This window comes from Misgurnus anguillicaudatus, chromosome 11 (genome assembly GCF_027580225.2).
Source record: "Misgurnus anguillicaudatus chromosome 11, ASM2758022v2, whole genome shotgun sequence".
NCBI classification, from domain to species: domain Eukaryota; kingdom Metazoa; phylum Chordata; class Actinopteri; order Cypriniformes; family Cobitidae; genus Misgurnus; species Misgurnus anguillicaudatus.
In genome coordinates this window covers 14,967,651-14,991,762 of record NC_073347.2, presented here as the reverse complement: position 1 = coordinate 14,991,762, position 24,112 = coordinate 14,967,651, and the positions used below count along the sequence as shown (strand labels likewise).

Below are 24,112 nucleotides of genomic sequence, written 5' to 3'. Positions count from 1 at the left end.
CCGTATCTGTGATTTGCTAGCAGCCCTCCTGTAGAGTTGTCACTGTATTAAATACTGTCTTTGCATTAAATATTAGTTCAGTATACCAAACGGATTTAACAAAAACACAGCTGTCACTACTTTTGGGGAGTGAATTCTGAACAGAATTAAGCTCTTAAAAACATAGTGACAATAGCTTTACAGTCTAGTTCATCTATAGAGGTGCATATGGATATGGATTTGGAAAGAAGCAAACACTCATCCACTGTAGATGTGCGAATGCGACAGCGTAGGCACTTTTGCCTGCAATGTTGTCTATTTACTGCAACACTTATAGTAAGTCAGGCTTACTGTTATTCTCACCATACAGGTAAAAATGAGAGATGACATTGTTTGTGTGGGTTGGATGTGAAATTACAATAAGCTTTTATCTGTTTGATAACAGAATCAAATGATAAGGCTCTACAATCACTGCTGCACATTTGGCATTCAACAGAGCACATGCTGCATACATTTATGCCCCAGATAGTCGACTTACACTATCAGCTCATATACATCAATGCTTCCTGATGAAGGCCTAAATTTTGTCACAATGCCTTGAAACTGATGGTTTAATTACAAAACCTACTGAATGCAGTGTACAAAATTGCCTTCGTTCAGCGTAACCTGTCTACAGTATGGTAATTTTCATCGACACCATGTTGATATGAATTGGACATGACATTTCATGTTTCGTTAAGTATTGTCAAGACGATTGCCCTTTACTTTGCCCCATCAGTAGGGTTGCAAATTGAAGCTCAAATTACAGGGATGCTGGACAGGGTGAGGTGTAATCTCAGAGAGGGCAACGGGTTTGAGGCATTCGGGTGCCATTTTAATCTGAAGGCAAGAGCATTAAGTCAGACGCACAATATCGCTGTACATGGACCTCCCTCAGGGCCAGTCTTTTACATTACAAAAAAGCTCATGAGGAAAAAGAGAGAATACCGGTGATGCGGATCAGCGTGAGCGCCTTTGTGCGTTTTTCATTAGCGACTTAGTTTCTCTTTTCTTTGAGACTGAATAGAAAGTGTTGTGTGTGTGTGTGTGTGTCGTAGGGCTTTCCTTGTGCCACTACCCCTCCCTCGCTCCTCTCCCCATCATTCACCCTACATTCTCCATGGATGAATATCTCCATGACGACCCCATCCACTGTCTCTTCCTCACACTCCATCTCTTTTTCTCTCCTGCCCTCTCTCTCTCTCTCTCTTCCTCTTTCTACTGTGCGTCATAGACATGAAAGTATCTAATCCCCTTGTGGAACTCACATGCACACTAGCCTCGCTTTTGGTAAGACGTCACACACACCAGCACGTCACTCTCTCCGAATGAGCCCAGCTTTACAGCGGGAAACGTCGGATAGAGAAGCCAAGTAAGGGAGGGTGGAGAGATAAACGCTTATTGTTCTTGAGCTGCCCGAACTGGAGGTGTGGCATCTGCCGGGCGTTGTCGTGGAGACAGAGTGCTGGCTGTTCCCTCTTCCTCTAGCTGATCACTCAGACACTGATTACAGGAAGGCTGATCCTTATGGCATCTAGAGCAGCAGCCACAGGTAACCAGCACACACGCACACCTATACTCATCCCTTGAGTTACTATACTACTTGAGAAGAAACGCGTGCATGTATTGAAGACACACACTCTTTGCGTGGCAGGTAGGAAGAAATCCAAATCACAGGTGTGTATGTGTGTGCAACGTGAGTCATAAAGAGGAAACTGGTGATGTATTCTGCCAGGGGTTTGCTGCAAATTTCCACAGTCCGCTCCTGCTGCGCTTTAGCTGGAAGAAAAGAATCACGAGTGCGAGGTTTGTGACAAATGCGTTATTTCATCGGCGATCTGTGTCAGTAGTTCACTTTGTCTGTGACGGTCAGGTGTCGACGCTGATTCGCTTATCCATTAGCGGGGCTCTCGGCGGACAGCACGCGCGGCGTTTCACTCTCGCGTGGCATTCAACATTTCCTCTCTCTCTCTCGTGCTGAGGATACTAGGACAGTGATGGATGCTGTTCGCGGGTAAAGAGCAAAAAGTCTGAATTCATGGGTGGCGAGACACAGGTTTAAGCAGTCAGAGGATACAGACCTGCCTTCGGGAAACACACGCAGAGGTTTGCCTGAATAAGTAAGTAGCCTAACTTAGAATAAATTAGTGTGCGCGCGTGTCATTTGCATGTCCAGATCGCGTGCCTTGCCGTTACGTTACGTGTGAGAGAAGCGCGATGATTTGGGTTCATTCCTGTTAGGGCAAAATATGAGCTCAGCAAGATGTATGAGATATGAAGCCCATTTTCACATCCATTAGGGACTGACTGAGAGGAAAAAAACAGAAACATTGAGGAGATTTAGGTAATGGACCTGGCAAATTGATAGAGGCTGTTTTTGGAGTGGAAAAGCTTCTGGTGAACAAGAGACCTGGGGAGCATCGCATAAATCTGTTGCTCTCTTACAACATAAACGTAGGTAACTTTTTGAACATGGTATGAATTATATCTGTGAATGAGTTTGTGTATGTGTCAAAGGATGTGAGAGGGTGTAAGCTACTATCTTTTTTTGAGAATGTGGATGGATTTGTGAAAATGATGCGTTTTGAGGAAGTTTTAAACAATGTTTTCTTCTTTATTTATTTTTATAAACAGCAATAAGTTCTTGTCCGACCAATTTCATTGGATGATGATTTGTTTTGAACATTGGGTGTAGGGGACTAAAATGTCCTTACATAGGTTTTCATTGATCATTATATAGGCCTAAATGGGAGTCTGTATCCAGTCTAAAATCTCATTATGAGATTAGGAGCATCAAAATTGATTTCTGTCATTGATTTTACACTGATTTCAATCTTTGACATGACCCAAGTCAATATTAAAGTTATCAAAGTTAGATTTTCTTTACATTATGTAGGATAATTTTATTTAGAAAGCAGTAAATTAAAAAAATCTTTATTTTATTTAAAGGGGCCATGGCATGAAAATATGACTTTTTCTATGTTTAAGTGCTATGATTGGGTCCCCACTGCTTCTATCAACCTAGAAAATTTGTTCAACCCAGTAACTTATTTTTGGTAAACCATTCTCAACAAGCACATGAAAAAATAGGTAGTTGAAATTTGGCTCTCCTTATGATGTCATAAGGAGCTCTTATTATAATAATACCGCCCCTTAATCTGCACTATCCAACCACAGCACTGACATTTAGTGCAGAGAGAAAGAAAGAGAGAAAAATCATTCACAGCACAATTGTGTTTCAATTTCAACAAACCACCATCATTGTGATCAGTGTTTGCACTCGCTCATTTTAAAGGACACACCCAAAACGGCACATTTTTGCACACACCAACAAAGTGTCAATTTTAACATGTTATAATAAATTATCTATATGGTATTTTGAGCTAAAACTTTACTTATGTACTCTGGGGACACCAAAGATTTATTTTACATCTTAAAAAAGTCTTGCGACATGGCCCCTTTAAAATATTAGGAGGGTTGATTTGTAATTGCTAGTGTTGATTATTGGGCGTGTTACCAACCCTCATCCCCTACTACGCCTCTATAGATTGGTCAAACATTGTTTCTAGAAGATTGATATTCAGTATGCTGTGTTTTCACACTATTATTAATATGTGTTTGTTGCATCAAAATCAAGGTTCTTGGTCAAGCTGTATGATTCCAAAAAAAACTTTACATCCAAAGGACATTTCTGTTGCACAAAAGGTTTTTTGTAGTGGAAGAAGGTTCTGTAGCCTATAGGAATGTGACCGTGAGGATATGTTCCCATTGGTTAATTGACGTGTGACAAACCCGATATCACTGGGCGAGGGAGGGGGGGTTGAATATCTCATGAATGCTCGTGCAGGCGTGCGCATTACTTTACACTATAAATAAGAAAGAAATTGTTCTCTCAAGAACCTTGGAATGAATGTTTTTTTAAGAAACCAAAAATGGTTGCTATATGTTGTGAAAACCTTTAAAAAAAGAGAACACTCTTAAAAATAAAGGTGCTTCATGATGCCATAGAACCTTTGTTGTCCAAGTGGTTCCATAAGGAGCCACTTGTGGTTTCACAAAAGGTTCTTTGTAGTGAAATAAGGTGATTGTCTTTATAAAATGTATTAAATAAATGGTTCTTTAGACTGAATGGTTCTTTGAGGAACCAAAAATGGTTCGTCTATCTGTAGTATCACTGTATAAAGATCCTTTTAAGCACCTTTACTTTTAAGAGTGTAAGGTATATAAGGAGTTGTGAGATTTGTCTGAAACTATAAACAGGTTTTTTGTGGAGTTGAAGGAAAAAGAGCTGTTGCTTTTCTCACATGCTGTGTTCCACTCTGTTCATTGCTTGGTGACAGACAAAGCTTAAAGGTGTGGTCACACTTGACTATGTGCTCCATTCAATTCCATACACATGTGAACGCTGGAGAGAAGAAATGCAAGCCCATCTTCTGCCACACACCAAAGTTCAAATTTGGTGAACTCTGACCTCTGAAGTAATTTCACAGGCACAAATCTACTGTAAGCTCACCTTAATGCTTTGGCTGCATTTTTATTTTATTTACGTTTTTTAAAATTAAGAAGCGCTGCGTAAAATATTGCTCACAATCGTGCTGTTCTACTCAAAATCAGCACGACTGTGATTTAATGTCCTAGCACCACAGGAAATAATTTGATTTTGCTTAATTTTGAAGTACTTTTTGTCAACCTATTAGTAAACACCTACTAATGTATAATAATTTAGTCTGAAGTAATTAAATTATAACTACAACACCATGCGTATCGTTACCCTCAGAGGACTTGTAATTCTTTACATTAAAAAGCAATAGTCTTAATTAAACAATGGGGAATGCACAGTTTAATGATATATTATCAAAATTACCTTAATTGTTAACCAGTTAATCTCTGCTTTATTCTCTTTGTAGGCTACAGTAATAGGTTTGTATTGTGATTGCTTTTGCTTTGTTGGCGTCTTGTAATATAAAAACTGGACCATAAAATCAAACCCTTCTCATTTCTCTAGCCGAGCAAAATGGTTTGCTTTGCCATATTCATTCCTCCAGACTGCTTACAAAGGATGTTAGCAATACAAGAATCGAAGGCTACATTTTATAGGATTTTCCAATTATTTAAATACGTTTGTTTCAAGGTAAATGCAAACCCCCCAAGACATCACACTCCAGTACAGTTTGAAGTGTTTTCAGATTCCTGCAGAAATACATTTACATAAATACATTTTTCTTATATGCCAAAATGACTTATTAGTATGTGCATATATTGTATCGTTACAATTACTTTTCAGCAGGTGGCAAAAGATACAAATCGGGAAAGAATAAAGTCAAAGCAGCAATTTATAAAAAGGCAACATATGCTGCTTAGATTATACAGTAGTGCTGTCTGTAGAGAGATAGGAACACTGGACTGTATGTTTAGGAGGTTATTCGTTCCACTAGTACTAAAAAAAGGAAGTACAGGTAAATTTTGATATGCTGATAAATTGATGTGTCTCTCTCTTGTACAGATCAGCTCAGTCTCAGCTAAGTCTTACTATTATATGGAGTTGAATAAATTGTGAACTATCGACAAGTGATGTAAAACCGTTTGGCCCAAGGGGTTTGTTGTGAGTCCATGCTTCAGAGGCCAAGCTAATAGGTCTGACAGTTAAGCTGTTGGTTTGATTAAAGAACTTTGTGAGATGCCAACTGGGTAACAAATTAGATACTGTAGTGTTAACAATCTGCAAAATGTGACAGGGACATATGGAGGGGTGTTTTGAGTAGGTGTCTAGACATGAAGTCGGACTCTTGGTGCTTAGCTATTAATGAAATAAATCCACTATGATCCACATGTTATGTATGCCGTATATACAAAATGAAGAGACCACTCCAGTTTTGCCTTTAATCATCATTTCTACACGTAACTATTTCAGTCCAGTGTCTGTTGAAATCCAACAAATGCAAACCTCAGGAGTGACCCAACAGCATTGTAAAAGACTATGACACATAAAAGATGTAATTAAAAATCAGGGTTATTCCATAAATATTAATTTTGTAATTGTTCCCGAATGTAAAACATTAGCATTGTGTTTAAAAATATCAGTATAAACTTGTTTCCCTAGCAGTATTCAAGATCTGAATACATTGCATTTTTTGTTAGTTTATCCAGTTTTGGTTTTCTGCAAATAAAATTGGCAGTTGACAGAATGAAACAAAAATGATTATTTTAGTTGATATAAATAGTAAATTAAGAAAAACTAAAAAATAATCCTGAAGTGGTCTCTCAAATTTTCCACGGCTGTGTATGTGTGATGCACAAACGTTAATAATTAATAAGGAAATTTCATTCATCATCTCTACCACTAATTCATATTGGGGTCACATGGAGTACTACAGTCTATGCCAGCTATCTGGAGCTGATGTAGGGAAACAGGAATAAAGAAACTGTTAAAGGGGACATTTCACAAGACTTTTCTAAAATGTCAAATCTTTGGTGTCCCCAGAGTATATATGTGAAGGTTTAGCTCAAAATATCATATAGATCATTTATTATAACATGTTAAAATTGTAGGTGTGAGCAAAATTTGCCTTTTTTGGGTGTGAGTTTTAAATGCAAATGAGCTGATCTCTGCACTAAGGGTGTTTTCACATCTGTAGTTCGGTTCATTTGGTCCAGACCAAAAGCAAAAAATGATACATTGTAACTTTTTTAGCAGTTTTGGTTATTTTCATACCACACTGATTGCTCTGATCCGCACCAGTTGAAACTAACCAAAATTCAGTCATGTGATAAGATCCACATCACTCATGGGCCACATGTATTTGAACGTATTTCCTAAACGGCTTCTCGATTGGTTAGAATCAACATCCGCGGAATTCCAACGGAATCCCGGAAGTAAACAAAAAGAAGGAAAATATAGCAGACACCATGGACAGACGGCTGCGCACTGTAATTATGTCCGTGGTTTGTATACAGCCCTCTAGACAAGCCGTTAATTTTCAGAATGAATCACAGATACGGCTTGAAAGCAACGTTTTAATGCACTACAAACGAAGACACCAAATTTCTGAGGCTCCGCCCGCACCGCCTCGCAACTCCAGGTATGTCCGTGGTCATTGTGCTAATATTGCTAATAGCAACTGTCAACAAACACTTCCTCATCCAATAATGCACGCAGCTGACTACGGCAGATGATTTAGTCCAAAATGCGCAATACTTTTGCAGTTAGGTCGGTTAGATCTCGGATCGTGTTCTCACCACAAATAAACCGCTCTAGAGTTTGTTTAAAAGCGTACCGAGACCACCTTGAAGGTCCACTTGTATGGTCCGCTTTTGGTGCGCACCTGAGTATTATCCCCTTCTGACATCACAAGGGGAGCCAAATTTCAATGACTTATTTTTCACATGCTTGCAAAAAAATGGTTTACCAAAACTAAGTTACTGGGTTGTTCTTTTCACATTTTCTAGGTTGATAGAAGCACTGAGGACCAAATTATAGCACTTAAACATGAAAAAGTCAGTTTTTATGATATGTCCCCTTTAAATAAAATTCAAAAATTAAAATTCACTTAACTAATTTTAATCTACTTACTAATTTCTATTAAGTAATGTCATTTATGTTGTTGCTAACCCATATGAAGTTTTGTGGAACATAAAGGCTAAATGTTAAGGACTCACACAGCCTCGGTCACCATTCACTTTTATTGCATAGACAAAAATAAAGCATTTGCAATAAAAGTGAAGAGTGGGTGAGGCTAGGAGTCCTTAACTTTTCTTTGGTTTCTATTTGTGCTTTGTGCAGAAAAGAAAGAAATTAAATAGGATTTAAACAACATGATTGTGAGTAATTAATGACAAAAGTTTAATTTTCTACTGAGCTACCATCAATTTCTGGCCCAATTCATTATGCGCATGGTGGAGAGCAATGTGGGCATTATGCTAAATAATAGAGTTAAATGATCAGCAGAAGAAACTTATTGGAGTTGATACAATGAGCAGATTAAAACATTGACAAACCTTTGCTAAACTGTCGTTTTAACCTTAAAGGTTGATTTTAGGTTGCTCTAATTCTAAGTATTATTATTATGGATATTACAGTTCTTTTGTACAAGACCCACCAATGTCAACCATACAACTATATCTCACAGATATTATCACTGTATTTTGCTATATGACAAAAGTTTTATGAGAGCTTTCACAAGCTTCCCAAAATATCTCATGCATACTTGATAAGTCAACAAATATTCACAACCAGATTCATTATACTGTCAGATGTATGACACGCAGAAGAAAAGTTCCTGTATTGAATCAAAGTGTAGATTGCTCTGTTTCAACTCCGCCGGCCCTGGTGGCCTCTGACAGCTTCCTGAACATCCTTGAGAGAGACAATCAGACTTTTTTTGGCTAAATTTATTCCCTCCGTTAATGCCATAAGTCATTTTTTGAATAACTTGCTTTCAATTTCATTTTACTTTTCAGTATTTCTAAAGGGAGGAATGTTATTCATATTCACTAGCTGCAGATTACATCCCGTTTGTGAGTGAATGAGATTTTGGGTGCTGACTGTAAGCAGGGCCACTGTAGTTCAACTTTACATCTGCATGCACTTCACGCCCACTAAGCACAGGGACGCTAGCACACTGTAATTGTTAATACATTTGTCTCTCTGACTGCCATTGCTTCACGCAACGCAGCACAGGAGAATGAGGTCATATATTTATTTCTCCTGCTCACTTGTTAGCATGTTTGGGGACAAACAGTGCTTAAAGAGATGAAGCCTGATAACTATCTCACTAATCTGCATTATGTGCATGAATTAGCATATTTCGAGCAACAAATAAATATGCATGTAAATAGACGCTCGGCCGTGCCAATCGTGTCTGTATGTGAGAGTCTGTGATCGTTTGGCTGAAGAAGCTTTTCAGGAACTTTATACTGTAGCTGTGGCCACTGCCAATGTAATTTCACTTATGGTCTGAGTTTAATTACTTTGGATTAAATTGGATGGCCTGTGCCTACATTTTAAGTACCATAAGAGTACTTTGAAAAATGAATTGGTCGATGCAATTATGTGTTTAGGTGCGTTTACTATATTTACTATAAGTTACTAAGGGGTTTAATTCACTTTGAAGGAGAACATCACAGTGCTGATCAACGCATGTATTTTATTCATGTTTGTTTTATAGGTTGTAGCAGTATAATTATTCAAACTAATGCCAAGATTTCCTGCCAAAGCTAGTTTGGACCCATAATTGAAATACACTCTATGGAATCAAAAACAGACTGCTGTAAAGAGTGCTTGCCTTTTAAAACAGCTGACATCATCTTGATCTAATTCCCTGGACTAGACAAATGGACTAATGCTCACCAAGATGAGAACAATATCCTGATGAATGTTAGGACACAAATCCTCAGAAAGATTTTAAGGTTTTATGGTTACTTATTCAAACATGAGGTTACCCCATGTCATCTATATTGGCAAGCATTACTATTATAATCATTGTAACAATTTTATTATGTGATTGCTGTGAGATTTGATCAAACCAACAACAACCACACAATCTCATGGTAAATTGTAACAATTTTATGAGGTGCTATTGATACATTTAATTTCATTCATATGTTTTAGTACAATGTGCTTTCGCCCCAGTGATGCAAGATTTAGGGATGAAAGTGCTTGTTCTTGCTTTTTTTAAAATAATTGTTGTTTTTTTCATCAAATGAATTAATACAAAATTGCCACCTTGTAAAATCACATTTTACAATAACATTTTAGGCCAATCATCTAACATTGTGGTGACAAGTTTTGCGTGGACAAACACCAGCAACGTTTTCTTAGAGTCCCCCTATGGTGAAAATCAAGTTTTTGGGCCCTATCATACCCCCAGTGCAATGCAAGTGTTTTTTCAGCCCGGCGCAGTTGTCATTTTCACGTTTAGTGCCACGCTATTTAAATAGCAAATACATTTGCACCCATTTTTGTGCCCATGGGCGTTCTGGTCTGAAAACGAGGTGTGTTCAGGTACACTGTTGGCGCCTTGCTATTTTGACGCAACTAAATTAGACTACGCCATTGACCAACAAAAACCTGGTCTAAAGTCAATGGCGCCATATTGTTTCTTGTTATTTAATGAGCGCGTTAGTAATATGCACCTATAAATGGGAAGACAATGCGCGTTTACTTATCACACACATGGATGCGCAGCAGCACACAAATGTTTTTAAATATGAAAAATTAACAACACAGTCTCACGGGAAGTCGTGTTATAGTAACGAAAAATTTTGATTAATTTTTTCGTGTTTGATGACACGAATTTCCGCTGTTTTTCGTGTCTCTGGAGACGAATGTCTTTTTTGTCCTTCCCAGCACGAATTTCTATCAATGGCTGTTCGTGTCTGTGGCACGACTTTCTTTATCGTGTTATTTTATATTTTGTTTTCTCATCGTTGTTTCCTATTTTTAAATCATTTTCGCTTGGGGTTAGGGTTAGATCCGGGGTTTGCGTTAGGATGTTATTTTTTGCATTGGTTTCTACATGTTTTTCGTCCACTTTTAAAACTATTCTCGCCTGGAGCTGGGGTTAGAGCTGGGGTTTGGGGTAGGAAGTCGCAGAAAGTGATTCTAACCCAAACCCCAAGCGACAATGGTCAAAAAATAGAAAACAACGATGAGAAAACAAAATATAAAATGACACGATAAAGAAAGTCGTGCCACAGACACGAACAGCCATTGATAGAAATTCGTGCTGGGAAGGACGAAAAAGACATTCGTCTCCAGAGACACGAAAAACAGCGGAAATTCGTGTCATCAAACACGAATAAATTAATCAAAATTTTCGTTACTATAACACGACTTGCCGTGAGACTGGGTTGAAATTAAAGGATTAAAATGTAAAAAAATGATTATTGAGTCTCTTGGACATAAATGAGGACCGATTATGAGACGTTAGAAGGCATAAAGAGCTGCTTCACCTTTAGCCTGGTAAATAAATAAATGCTTTGCTTTAAACTGTTTTGCTTATTTAGATTTTTTAAAATGCTACCCCACGGATTTATTGTATATGATGACTTTGTACCCCTGGATATGGTGAGAGAGATGAGAACCTTTTTTAAGTAATGCTTTTTTAAAACACTCACAGTGCTGTCCAAGTGGTGAAACATTTCGGCTCTCCACACTTTTGTAAATTCTTTATCGATTTTTTTTATCAATCTTAAACTAGTGGTCTTCTTCCTCCTTCCTAGTTTTTCAGTTTACACATTACGCCATCTAAATAGGAAATTGGCATGGCGCCAGCTCAACTGGCTTTTAAAGGGAATGGGAGATGAGACTATCATTGGTTAATTGCATGTTACACAAAAAACACACCCATTACGAGAATAGGAACAACACTTTTAGACTGTGTGCTTGGCGCACAAACCATTTTTTCCATCTTCAAATTAGCAAATGTGGATTTGGACACAACATTTTAGTGTCAGGAACTGGACACGAACCCAGGTGCAGACAGTTAAACAGAAACTTTTATTATAAAAGAAACAAGAAAACAAAACCCACGAAGGGGAAAAACACACTAGGCAAACAAAACACTAAACAGACTAGACTTAACAATAAGCTTGACAAAAAATACACTTGACTAAAACTTGGCAATAGCATAAGCTTTAAAAAGGACTGGTACAAAACGAACAAGCACAGGACAGCAAACACAAGGGCATTAAATATGGGAGCAAATCAAGAGGGAAACAGATGACATGAATCAAACAATAATGAGGAGAGAATTACAAGGGAGTGGGGTAAAAGTGACAGGACACGAGAAACACGTGGTCTAATAAAACCAATACAGTGACCACGTGTTCCCACACAAAACATGGGTATGTCATGATTCTGCCTCAAGACTAGATTAAACAAAAGACAAGAGGGCAGAATCATGACATTTAGACTGTGCGCAGTGGGCTTCAGACCATATGCTTCAAATGTTAAATTAGGCCCATAATTGTTGTTTAAATGTCTATGTGGTATTTTTAATATACTTTAAGACAAAGCATGCAAACCATGCAAATTCATCATTCAACACTGGGTATTTTCTCTATAAGATTTTAGTTTTGAAATTGGCTCGGTTTCCTACATTACAAACATGCAACCAATCACAACTGAATGAGTGGATTAGTACTCTCATGCTGCTTAAACCTGCAATGTGAACGCTCTAACCTGTTAACATTACACTACAAATAATACGTGCTGCAAACGTGGACCTCACATTTGATTTGTAAACCATCAGCTACATGGCTGAATCTGCCAAAGGTGGCATCTACGTACATATATATCTATGTTCTGACTGGTGCAATTGAGTGGAGGCGGGGACTAATTTGTATATTCATATTTATGAGGCGATCTGGTTAGATTGAGTAGAGGCGGGTACTAATTTGCATATTCATAGATCCACGTATACTACGTTTAGTATATGCGGATCTATGAATATGCAAATTACATTTAACTTATTTTAAGACACAAGAAAATTATTATTTCTAAATTGATGTAAATTGATGCTCAAAGATGAGTTTTAAGGGATAACATGATGGACTACAGGGGGACTTTAAGAGAAATATCTTTGTTGTGAATAGAAATGGCTCATCAAGCATAATTATTGAGTATATTGCCTTTACGCTACAGGAGAACATTTGTTTAAGAAATTATACGTGAAAAGAATACATAACATCTTTTAAACTTTTAGGCACAGTTACCAAGAAGGTCCTGTGTGTGGGTGTGTGTTTGTTGTGTGAGTGCGGTGTTGAATTTTGTCTGCAGGGTTAATTAGCATTGCAGAAGCAAAGTCTGAAGGCAGTCGGCTGATCAAACCTCTGTCTTTCTCTCCGTCTCTCACAGCCCTTTCTGTCTTTTGTGAGCGTGTTGGTGTACACACGTTCGGCATGAATAGGAAAAATCGGCACAAGGCATAAATTATGCCTCAGCTACACATAGTCATATACATACACATAGAAAAATACCAACGGGAAGAAAAAACCTGTTGGCCAAATAAACGTGACTGCACACAGATTAATGGTATTATCAAGACGCGCAGGTGGAAAGATGAATCAGTGCCTGATTTCTTTGTCTCATTGTTTTGCTGTTATCCATTGCAACATGTTCTTCTTTTTGATTTACTGCTTATATTCTTCTCATTTTTCCATCTTATAAACTTGTATCTTTCAATATATTTTCTATTGTGTCTTCAATTATTTTCTGTGCCCTTACATCATATCTATGTGCCCTTTGCATTTTGAGTTTCTTTGCAATGATACAGTGCAAATTGTATTATTGTTTCTCACAGAATTTTAATGTCATACATCCAAGATATTTTCTCACTCAACACTCCAGAGATTATAAAATTGCATTATTACTATTATATATATGCAGTATCTGTAATAGCTTTATGTCTCTATTATGTGTGGGAATGAACTCCTGCTTTTCTAAGACGGATCGTGCTATTGTTTTTCTTCACTTTTGTAAGTTGCTTTGAATAAAAGCGCATGGTACATACCTAAATGCAAATGTGTGTACTGTATGCACCTGTATATATGGGCAGCTAACGTTACGCCCTCCATTGTGGCATGTTTTAATTAATGTAACTATTTTAAAATGCATTATTCATATTAACATTATGCATGCAGTTTTATGACCTTATGTTAATTATGAAATGGCTTACACAAGACTACATGCTGTAAAACTGTCCACCATTGGACTTTTCTGCTATAGTGAACAGCAATGGTGGTCAATCACAGGCAGCATCTAAAAATACACATTTCTCCCGGCACCATAAATACCCTACCATATATATATAATGACAACCCAAACTTTTGATGTGTAAAACAAGCCTATTTTATCTGTCAGCTATGCGTGTGTTTATTCATTGTGTGTGTAAATATTTGCATGGTTGTATTTAGTGATTCTCATAGGTTAATCCTCGTTTTAACTCTTGTTATTTGAATAGCGGTTGCTGACAGGCTTGACAAACATACCCAGACTTAAAGCATTAGCAGCTGAGCCCAGACACCCTACTGATGTTCAGTAAACATAAACACATTGCATCAGCCCTTACACACGCCCTCCCAGACAGACACACACACACACACACACACACACAAACATGCAAACATCAACATACTAATTTATTCTATTGAGAACCACTGAATGAAATGTGCAGGAAATATTCACCAAAACCCCAAAACAGGCATCTAAAAATAAATCGCACATAAAGCACGGGTTATTTGCACATTCTGTGTGCGATCTTTCAGCACGTGATTTATGCAAATCAGGCATTGGCACAAAAACGCCCAAAACACTTAGTGCTGAACGTAATTTGCGCACCGCAGATCCACAACTTGCAGCCTGGAGGATCCAACACACTATGTGATTTGTCTTACTTTACCAGGACTAGTATTGCTCCCCCACTGCGATATACACATAACACCGTATCGCTTATTAAAGTATAGAAAAAGTACACTTGGTAAAACTAAGCATCAGGATATTCCTGGCTTCAATGCTTTGCTAAATCATTTAATGGATAAATACAATATCAGAAAAAAATGCTCCCATTGGGGCATTACCCTTTAAAAATGTCTTAGTATGCACTATTTAGGTCCAGATTTGGTACCGATATGTCCCTCTGAGGTACTAATATGGACTCTTGTGGTGCAAAGGTCTACTTCTTTCAGACAGTGCACCTGTTTCTGTGAGCCGTAAAGGCACAACATTATTTGCGTCGAGAAAATAGCACAGAAAGGTTGTGCCAAAAAGATCAGACGCAAGTTTTGTACAGAAAAACCGTGGTGTTTAATTCGGCGTTCAAATGTGTGAACCCGCAGACTCCTGGAAAATCATTTGAGTATTATTAAAGTATTCAGTAGATTTTCACCTGAGCTCTAGGGAAATGAAACATTCAAAGATAAGAGCTTGACTGACGGCTCGTTGCCATGGGTGCCGAGCTACACAGGGTTTCAGTCTTGTGCAATGCGCGAGAGACGCGCTGAGAAGTGAATGTGTAATAACACAGAGATCAATAGCAGGAGTCAATAGCGCTCCACTGGGCTGGATCAGAGTATCATAGAGACACTACGGCACGTTGACAGAAAGCGACATACAGGGAACACACACAGCCCGTGGCACCTACATTTAGATACCTCTGTAAGAAATGATCACCCAATGTAGATCAAGCTCGCGCTGTAGAGCTGAATAAAACATGAGATCCAGAGACCCCGCGGGATGAAGGTCAGCAAACACACTGTATACTGTACATTCACAAGCATTCCTCGGATTTATACTGATGTATATGTGTGTACGCTACAGGCTGACTCCCATTCAGACTCACCAAGTTTTGCATTCTCCCTTGGTGTCAGGTAGCCCCGACACCACATCAACCCGGTGGGAGATGGGACACGGCTCTCTCAGTGGCTGTGGTGGTTTCACTCGATGAAAAATGGATGAGACTAAAATTAGATAAACTAAAATTAGACCCCAAGTTAATCTGCAGAATGTCCTCAAAGTAAGAAAAACCGCAGGCTTCACAATACCCGTCTGTGGAGGCGAGACACTGATGTAGATCAATGGGGGTGATGCGGGCAAATCTTTCCAAAGCTCACCTGCAGCGCATGAGGAAATGGCCTGATCTTTATTTTTATACACTAGAAAACTACACAAGCTTTTCATTAGACACATGCTCGTAGGAGCATTAGGCTGCGATGTAAATTATGTACATTTGTTGAGTATTCAAGACGAAATTTCATTTCTTTCCTCTTTAAAACACAGGTGGAGATATTTAAAAGTGGTTTCATTGCAGAAGAAATAAAATACTGTTCTCCACACAAGAAAGTACTGTAAGTAATGTAGGTTTCGACTGACATAAAAGTAAGTAAATAATGACATCGTTTTATTTTGGATAAACTATTAAACCTGTGCTGCCACGTCTGGTACAGAGATAACTGAGATAACACAAATTTAATAAACGAACCGAAAGCGCGCATTTATCCAAGCCAAAAAATGTTACCTGCTGCGTGACAACGTATCCTCTGACATAATAGCTTATCTCAGTCCTTGAAAAGAGGACTTTGTAATGATTAATTGATTAACTTTAGAAATGCCTCTCTAATCCAGGCACCTTTAGCAAGAATTACATCAACACCCATGCTCTTCCCTGCTGCTGATACTGTCATTGGATCGGCCGGGATGAATTGAATTATTAACTCATTAAAACTTAATAAACTTCTCCTGTCAGTAAGCTGCTCCCTATAATGAACCACAGGCTTAGTGTTGCCCCCCGATGTTTTAGCCAGATGCGTCCTCTGTCTTCATTCTGACACTCATGCTGGCAGGCAGACGTTTCGCGCTTTGTGTCGCCACGAACCTGATGGAGTCGTGAATGAAACTTGAATTGTGCCATGGCTGAGCAATGCTTCTTTTGTGCACGCAAGGACGTTCTCGGTAAACAGCAGTGAAAACGCAACGGCGAGGGTTTGTGGCATGTACTGATATTGATTTTTAAAGGAAAGGAGAACATTGATTTTACTAATCACTCTGAGCATTTGAAAGAGGCTGACTGTGCTCCTCACACAGAGTTTTTTGGACGAGGGGAATCTGAAATTGATTTTTAAAGAGCATGCACCTCTAACTTTTCTTGCTGATTTAATGAATTGAAATTAGATGGACTGTCTTTTATTGCTCATAAATTACACGGCTCGCTGGGATGCTTGATTCTGATTGGCCAGTCATGACATTTGCAAGTTTGTTATTCCCAGATAACAACCGTTAAGAACTAATAACACACGGTATGCCGGATGCTGCAAATTATTTTGACAGGTACAGTTCAATATTACACAAAATTAAATATTTCTTTTAATAACATATATGCACTGTAAAAAATCTTTGCTGCCTTAGATTTTTTTTGTTGAATCAACTCAGATTTACAAGTCATGCCAACTTACTATTATTTATCTTGACAAGAGATGAGTTGCTACAACTCATAAAATACTGTATAGTTGAAAAAAAGTCAACTTCATTTTTTAAGTTATAACAACTCATTTGTAGTTATACCAACTTAGTCAATATAAATAATAGTAAGTTGAAATGACTTAAATCTGAGTTGATAAAAAAATTGTGACAACAATATATATAGGCTACAAATGATTAAACCAAATCGCATGTTCGTGGCATGTCTTGTTTTATCTTAAAACCGAAAATAAAAAGGTTTTCTACGTGGAAGGTCTGCATTGTTTAAAAATGAGCTTCTAAAACATGAAAATTAATATTTAATGTGCCTTCACTGTAAAAAAATCCAACTTTAAAATGTTCATTCAACAAAGAACATTATGTAACTTGAACAAAGATTTCTTTGTTGAAGGGTGTCAATTGATTATTTTGTGTTCACTGAATGAAAAGAGCATAATCCTTCAGCTAACAAATATTATTTTGTTGACTGGACTTAGATGTATAAGTTTTTGTCCAATTCGTTCACCCAACTTGCCAAACTGAGTAATCTGAACAAGCATTTAAAAAAAACAATGGTCGGAATGGTTCCCAGCATGCATTGCGACATGTTCACTTCTTTGGTTAATATTTACTAAAAAGATGACTGTTTTAATGTTTGCTGGATTTATTTATGTTGTTAATGTTAGTTATATGTTGTATTAAGAGTAATTTTTAAAGAATTATGTTTGTTCATTGTTACCATGATTGAGAAGTGTGTGTTCAGTGTAGAGGGCAGCACAATGAGTTAGCACACATCATTGTCAGACAAAGACTTTGTTTATGAGACCTTTCTGTGTACAGTCCAAAACATGTAGATTAGTTAAATTTGGATATACTAAATTACTCTTTACCCAACTTAGTCACTAGTTGAGTAAACATAGAAATTTGCTTATTACCTAATCAGTTTAAGTTGGTTCAACTTTTTGGTGTAAGTTGACATTACTCAGTAAATTGAGTTAGGTGAACTACATCATCCAAGAGTTGAGTAAACTCAAAAATGCTGTGTAGCAAGTTGCCTTGAAAATTTAAGTTAAGTCAACTTTTTATTTTTTACAGTGTTACCTTATGAGGTAAATACCACGTAATAAACGGGATAATGTATAGGCAGCCGATTGTTGTCAGAGCTTATTTCTACGATAACAACCGGGTGCCTATACATTTTTCTTTACATGTGCAATCGTTACACAAGCTATGTTCTCAGAAATACAGGAAAACATATTGCCAGAATCAGCTCGTGACTGCTCATCCGAGGGGCGCAAATTCAAAATAAGTGTTGGGAGTGTCATGTGTGTTGCTTGTGTTTTCAAAATATGTGTCTGTTGCATCATGTGAACCATGTGCATCACGTGTTTTGTCAAAATAAGTGCCTGCTGCACACGCGTCAAAACCGTTTATGATAAAAGAGACGCTCACATTCACAAAATACACGATAGACACTCCCTTAACAGTAAACTCTGATTACGCATGAGATTATGGGAGTATCTGGCAAACGTGAGCGTCTCTTTTATCATAAACCCTTTGGACGCGTCTGAGGCGGGCACTTGTTTTGAGGAGACACGTGATGCACATAGGATCACTCGACGCGCAGAACACATATTTTAAAATAAGGAACCACACACATGACGAGCTACACACATGTTGTGACGAACTTCGCATCGAGCGCCATCTCTGGCCAGAATAATATAAATACAAATGATACAGAAATAGAATGTGAAGAGATGAAAAACAGAAATATCAAAAGATACATGTATATAAAAATAGCACATTTGCATATATGTGACATGCATGTATAAATAATAATTCATAGTCTAAATATAAATGTAAATTAATTTATAAATAGTAGTAAGTACACAAAAACAGATACTGTAAAATATATTAATATATAAAATGGAAAATTGGCACAAGGTTGATTCAATGTATACAGGTCAGTCTGTAGCTATATTGGTTTGTGTGAGTCTCACCAGTTCACTGAAAACTGTGTGGCCCATTTATTTAGCCTATGATTATGACCAGTGGGTCTTTCTTTTATAGCCCTTCAGAGCAATGGAGATGGCAGAATGCATTATGATTTCTAATTGACTAATAATTTCTTAGAAATTATGTGCACATAACTTCTCCCAAACTATGCTCGGATATAGTGATATTTTCAATGCAACAACAACAACACTCATCTCTTCTTCATAATAAAAAAAATGTGAAACACATCATTTTAGGGTATTCAATCGTTTGCATTGTGTCTGTGGGAGAATTAAAACTTTTCCAATTAGCACGAAATTGAGAACCATGTAGAATAAAAGCTTCTGAAATGGTCAGATAGTTAGGGATGCTTTAAGGTTTAATTATCTAAAGCAAGAGGCTCTACTGTTTTCTAGGGAAAATCTGAACATGTTGGGCTTTTACGATGGAAGCATACATTTTTAATGCCGAGACCAAATGACTGTAATTTAGATGCGGGTTTAAACGATGCAATCTCATGCAAGATAGATACACATAAAAATGTCCCCCGTTGGTGAACCTTTTTAGGGATGGTTAATCATGTTGTCCATAATAAGGGTTGTACTTCAGCCTGTTTTATAGTAAAGGATGCTAATTGGTAGATTAATATTAGAGTATCCAGAAGAGTAAACTGTCACTATACAATAAGAAATATCTAATTTCATTTATTTTTAATAAATAATCATGTAACATTGTATTAAATTTTATTTATCTTTTAGAGTGCACAGTAGTTTAGATACACTACATATTTATTTCTTTTTACACTAAACACATATACAATTTAGGGTTAAAATCAGTCTACAGTGTCTAAATTACACACCCGTGTCTTACAGACCTGTGGAATGCCTGTCTGCCTGCCGTTTGCTTTCTTCCATTATTGATTTTGATTGGCAAAGCAGGACTTGTGCCAAGGGAGCATGGGGTTTCCATGGTTATGGCATGTTTGGAGATGTCTCTCTGAAAGCAGGCTTTGTGTGTGTGTGTGCGTATAAGCGAGAGAGACAATCGATGTAACACAGGGTTCCTATCATAAAGAATCAGGAAGAGATTTTTTATTAGGGAATTGGTATGGAAGAAATGGGCTTGTGTTCATGTATGTGCATTATAATCTCATAAATTATACATGTGGATGTTTACTGGAGATGGGAATGAGTACTCAAGTATTCAGACACAATAATTGTGTGATTTTATGTCTTACACTATACACCAACCAGTAAATTATGCAAACATGCCAATAAAGAGCCTCATTAAATGTTATTTGATGATTATTAGCTACATTTTTAGCAGTTGTATGCGGTACTATGAGTGTCTGCATCGTGTATTTTTCCTTTGAAGCAGTTAGACAGATTTTTTTCTCCTACTGCATATATAAATTATTAATTTGTATGTTGAGTATACAAACTTACCAAAATGCCAAAGTGTATAATTATGATGCCCAATAATAATCTGGGCATGCAGAACTAAAGTCCTATAACCCTGTTAATTTTTTTATTTCATTCTGCAAAAATATTGACTAAAAATGATTTTGACTATCTTTGTGTCTTGTTCTTTGTCTGCCCTTGTTCTCTCTTTCTCCCCGTCTCTCTATCTCTGTCTTTGCAGGTGGCCATGCTGTTCTCTTCGTTCATTTGTGCTGTGGGGTTCTCCCTCCTGTCACTCCTGCTGTTTCAGTGCCCCGCCCATGCCTGTCCTCCCCGCTGTGAGTGTGCGGTGCCCACCCGCTCTGTTTCATGCCATCGACGACGGCTGGCACAGGTGCCTGAGGGCATCCCTATAGAGACAAGGGCGTTGGACCTGAGTAAAAACCGTCTACGCATTGTTACGCCGCAGAACTTCTCTTCACTGCTTCTGCTGGAGGAGCTGGATCTCAGCAACAACCTGTTGTCCTCCGTGGAGCCCAATAGTTTCCGTGCCCAACCGCGTCTTCGGGTCCTCCGACTGCGCAGTAACCAGCTGACGTTATTGCCTCGTGGTGCGCTGGCTGGCCTCAGTGAGCTCACCCTGCTGGATGTAAGTCAGAACCGCCTTGTTATACTGCTGGACTACGGGTTTGAGGAGCAGAGGAGGCTGCGTGTGTTAGAGCTAAGTGATAATGAATTGGTGTTTATTGCCCCACGGGCGTTTAGCGGCCTGGCATCGCTGCGATCCCTTACACTGCAACGCTGCAACTTGAGCACGGTACCCACGCATGCTCTCGCGCACCTGCACGGCCTGACCGTCTTGCGTTTGCGGGACCTGGGAATTGCCGAGCTTCAGCCGCATGCCTTCAAGGGTCTTCAACGACTCAAACATCTAGAGGTGGACCGCTGGCCTCTGTTGGAGGGGTTTCCCACCTCAGCCCTGCAGGGGCTGAACCTCAGCACGCTGTCTGTTACGCACACCAACCTATCATCCGTGCCGGTCGTAACGCACCTGTCATACCTGACGCATCTAAATCTGTCTTACAGCCGTATACGGGTACTGCCAGCAGGATGGCTGCGGGGAATGGACAGGCTGGAGGTTGTACGAGTGCGACAGTCTAACCTGCTCAGCGTGGAGCCACAGGCCTTTCAAGGAGCCTCCTCGCTGCGCCTTCTGGACCTCTCGTACAACCGCCTGTCCACACTCGAAAGAGGTGTTTTTCCTGCTTCCGAGTCGCTGCAGAGTCTCCTGGTTGGTCAGAATCCGTTAGTGTGCGACTGTCGCCTGCGCTGGCTGCTGGAGAGGAATCCGCTTCTGCTGTACGGGGATCTTCAACCTGAATGTAGTGCGCCTGCCCCCTTAGCTGGGAAACTCCTAAGGGACCTGGCGGAAAATCTAATCTCTCGTTATGTAATCTGCACCAAACCCAGGGTCGTCTCCATGGCAACATATCCGGCACAGGCGGAAGAAGGACAGAGAGCTTGGCTGTACTGCAGTGCGGAGGGGGCACCACCTCCATCGGTCTCATGGCTGACACCACTTAGGCGACACATTACAACGAAGACTACAGGCAGAGTCGTCGTCCACACCAACGGCTCACTTGAATTCCGCATGGCAGAGCCGCAGGATAGCGGCATGTACGTGTGCGTGGCGTCCAACCCGGCCGGAAACGCTACCCTGTCCGTAACGCTCGCGGTAAAAACCTCGGGAATCAGAGACAGAGCCTTTTATGCCAACCACAGCTTCATTTTTGACCCCGACTACAACAACTCACTGACTAATGGCACCGAAGAGTTCACCATCAGGGTGGTGTTGGACTTCACCACCATCCTGGTCTCCACGGCAATGGGCTGCCTCAGCTTCCTGGGCGTCGTGTTGTTCTGTTTCCTGTTGTTGTTTGCGTGGAGCCGAGGCAAAGGGAAGCACAGGGGGAGCGTGGACATCCAGTACGTCCCACGAAAGAGGAAAGGAGCGAACTCGGAACTCACAGAAACAAGCGGGCCCAGACGAGTCAACATGAAGATGATCTAAACTGTTTACATGACGAAGACTTCACAGGATTGCATGGTCAAGTGTGTGTGTTTGTTAAACTTGTGAGTCTTCAGGTATCTGTGCTGCAAACGAAGCAAACGGATGTATAATCATGAAAGTTTACACGTTGTATCCCAACGGAAACAAAAGAAAGATAAAGAAACCAAAACGTATTATGCGCGTCTTCTGCGATGCTTTGTCAGTGGAAAGCATTATTTGGACAGTGCAGACGTGTGTACGTTTCACTTGTTGTACATATTTCATATTTGTGGGAAAGAATGGTATATTTATATATATATATATACACATACATATATCTCTATTTACAGATACGTTACGATTACGTTTCAAAACGCTGCAAAAACTCAAGTTGTCTTCCCCAATAAGCAAAGTATCTACTGGATAAAGCCCCGGCAGTGCTGTGTTGTGAAGTGTTTGGTTTTGCTCAGAATTGCTGTTCTCCTGGGACGTCCTCTCGATGGCAGAACCTCTGGTGGAACCGGGGAGATTCTGCCGTTTTGTTGTAAAGATGTTAAAATGCAAGAAGATGTTTGACATGGTGTAGGTTCCCGGGGCTGTATTTGTGACTCAGTGGAAGTCTGTGGAACTGTGTGAAGATGTTCTTTTATTTCTTATGTTCTGTCAAATGCTGCTCCAATGTTTTTACATACTAAATATCTGTTTATATTTTCCAAAGAAAATAAATATAAATCATACAGCTTGATAAGTGTTACTGTCATCTCAAATCTTGTTCTTGTCCGTCTCAAGTGTTCCCAGTTGGACAAAACCCTACCCAAAAGATGTGTACCTTATATTTTAAAGCAAATCAGCGAGCAATAGCTGTCATCTAGGTTAAATATAGACCCGATATAATCCTGCTGTTAGTAAACCAGATCAAGCTTGAATTTGGTAACATTACGTTTTTCCCAAAATAACATGTGAGATGTATGATATTGCATCATGTACACAAAGTCAAAAGTGATTACAAGGTGTTTAGTTTCTAATTTATTTTTTATTTTATTTATTTTTGGGCTATGGTCATGTATGGTCAACAGACATCTATTAAAGGTCCGTTTTTCCTGTGCTTTTTAAGCTTTGATTGTGTTTACAGTGCACAATATAACGTGTGTTCATGGTTTTTTATGTATAATCTTATGTATAATATGTTATCTTTACAGCGCTGTTTTTACTGTCCTCAAAACGGGCTGATGTCTTCCTTGTACTATGAGGTCCCTCCTTCAGAAATACGTAACGAATTCTGATTGTGTAGTTTGTTTAGTGTGTTGTGATTCCACAGCAGCTTAGCTTAGCCAGAGCTGGCGACTGACGTATTCCTGTGGGCGGAGTTTTATGCTGCATTTACTGTGGGCTTACATCAGATGCGAGTTCAACGATTTGCGCGAGTAGATTACATACAAAGTCAATGCAAAGACACGATCAGACGCGTGCTTGCGTGGAGCTATGCGAATTACGCGATATGGGCGGCACGTTTGCCGTGAAAACACGCGCTATTTGACTCAAACGCGTCTTCACCCAAGTTAAAAACATTCAACTCGAGCGAAAAATTTGCATGATACGAAGTTAAATCCCGCGAGTAATCTAGAGCGAGCAATGCGATCGCACGCTTCGCGTTTGGTGTAAACCCACAGTTACACCAGCCGCGGTAGAGGTGGCAAG

The 24,112-nt window shown here is 39.1% G+C and overlaps 2 protein-coding genes across 6 annotated transcripts in view; one reads left to right on the top strand and one right to left on the bottom strand.

Annotated features, from left to right (window-relative positions):
• Positions 1-24,112, bottom strand: part of fam241a (family with sequence similarity 241 member A) — a 47,094-nt gene that overhangs the window by 15,775 nt on the left and 7,207 nt on the right. The gene's annotated exons all lie outside the window — the stretch shown is intronic.
• Positions 1,322-23,937, top strand: lingo2b (leucine rich repeat and Ig domain containing 2b). Of its 5 annotated transcripts, XR_008635167.2 has the most exons (3): positions 1,322-1,570; positions 20,606-22,670; positions 22,765-23,937. XR_008635167.2 is itself a non-coding variant. In XM_055170354.2 (2 exons), the coding sequence occupies exon 2, from the start codon at positions 20,612-20,614 to the stop codon at positions 22,433-22,435; it is 1,824 nt and encodes a 607-aa protein (XP_055026329.1). In that variant the 5' UTR covers positions 1,322-1,570; positions 20,606-20,611; the 3' UTR covers positions 22,436-23,937. The 5 variants fall into 5 exon arrangements, 4 of the variants coding, with proteins under 4 accessions (XP_055026329.1, XP_055026332.1, XP_055026330.1 ...); XM_055170354.2 differs by having other exon boundaries at positions 20,606-23,937; XM_055170357.2 differs by lacking the exon at positions 1,322-1,570 and adding an exon at positions 1,617-1,824 and having other exon boundaries at positions 20,606-23,937.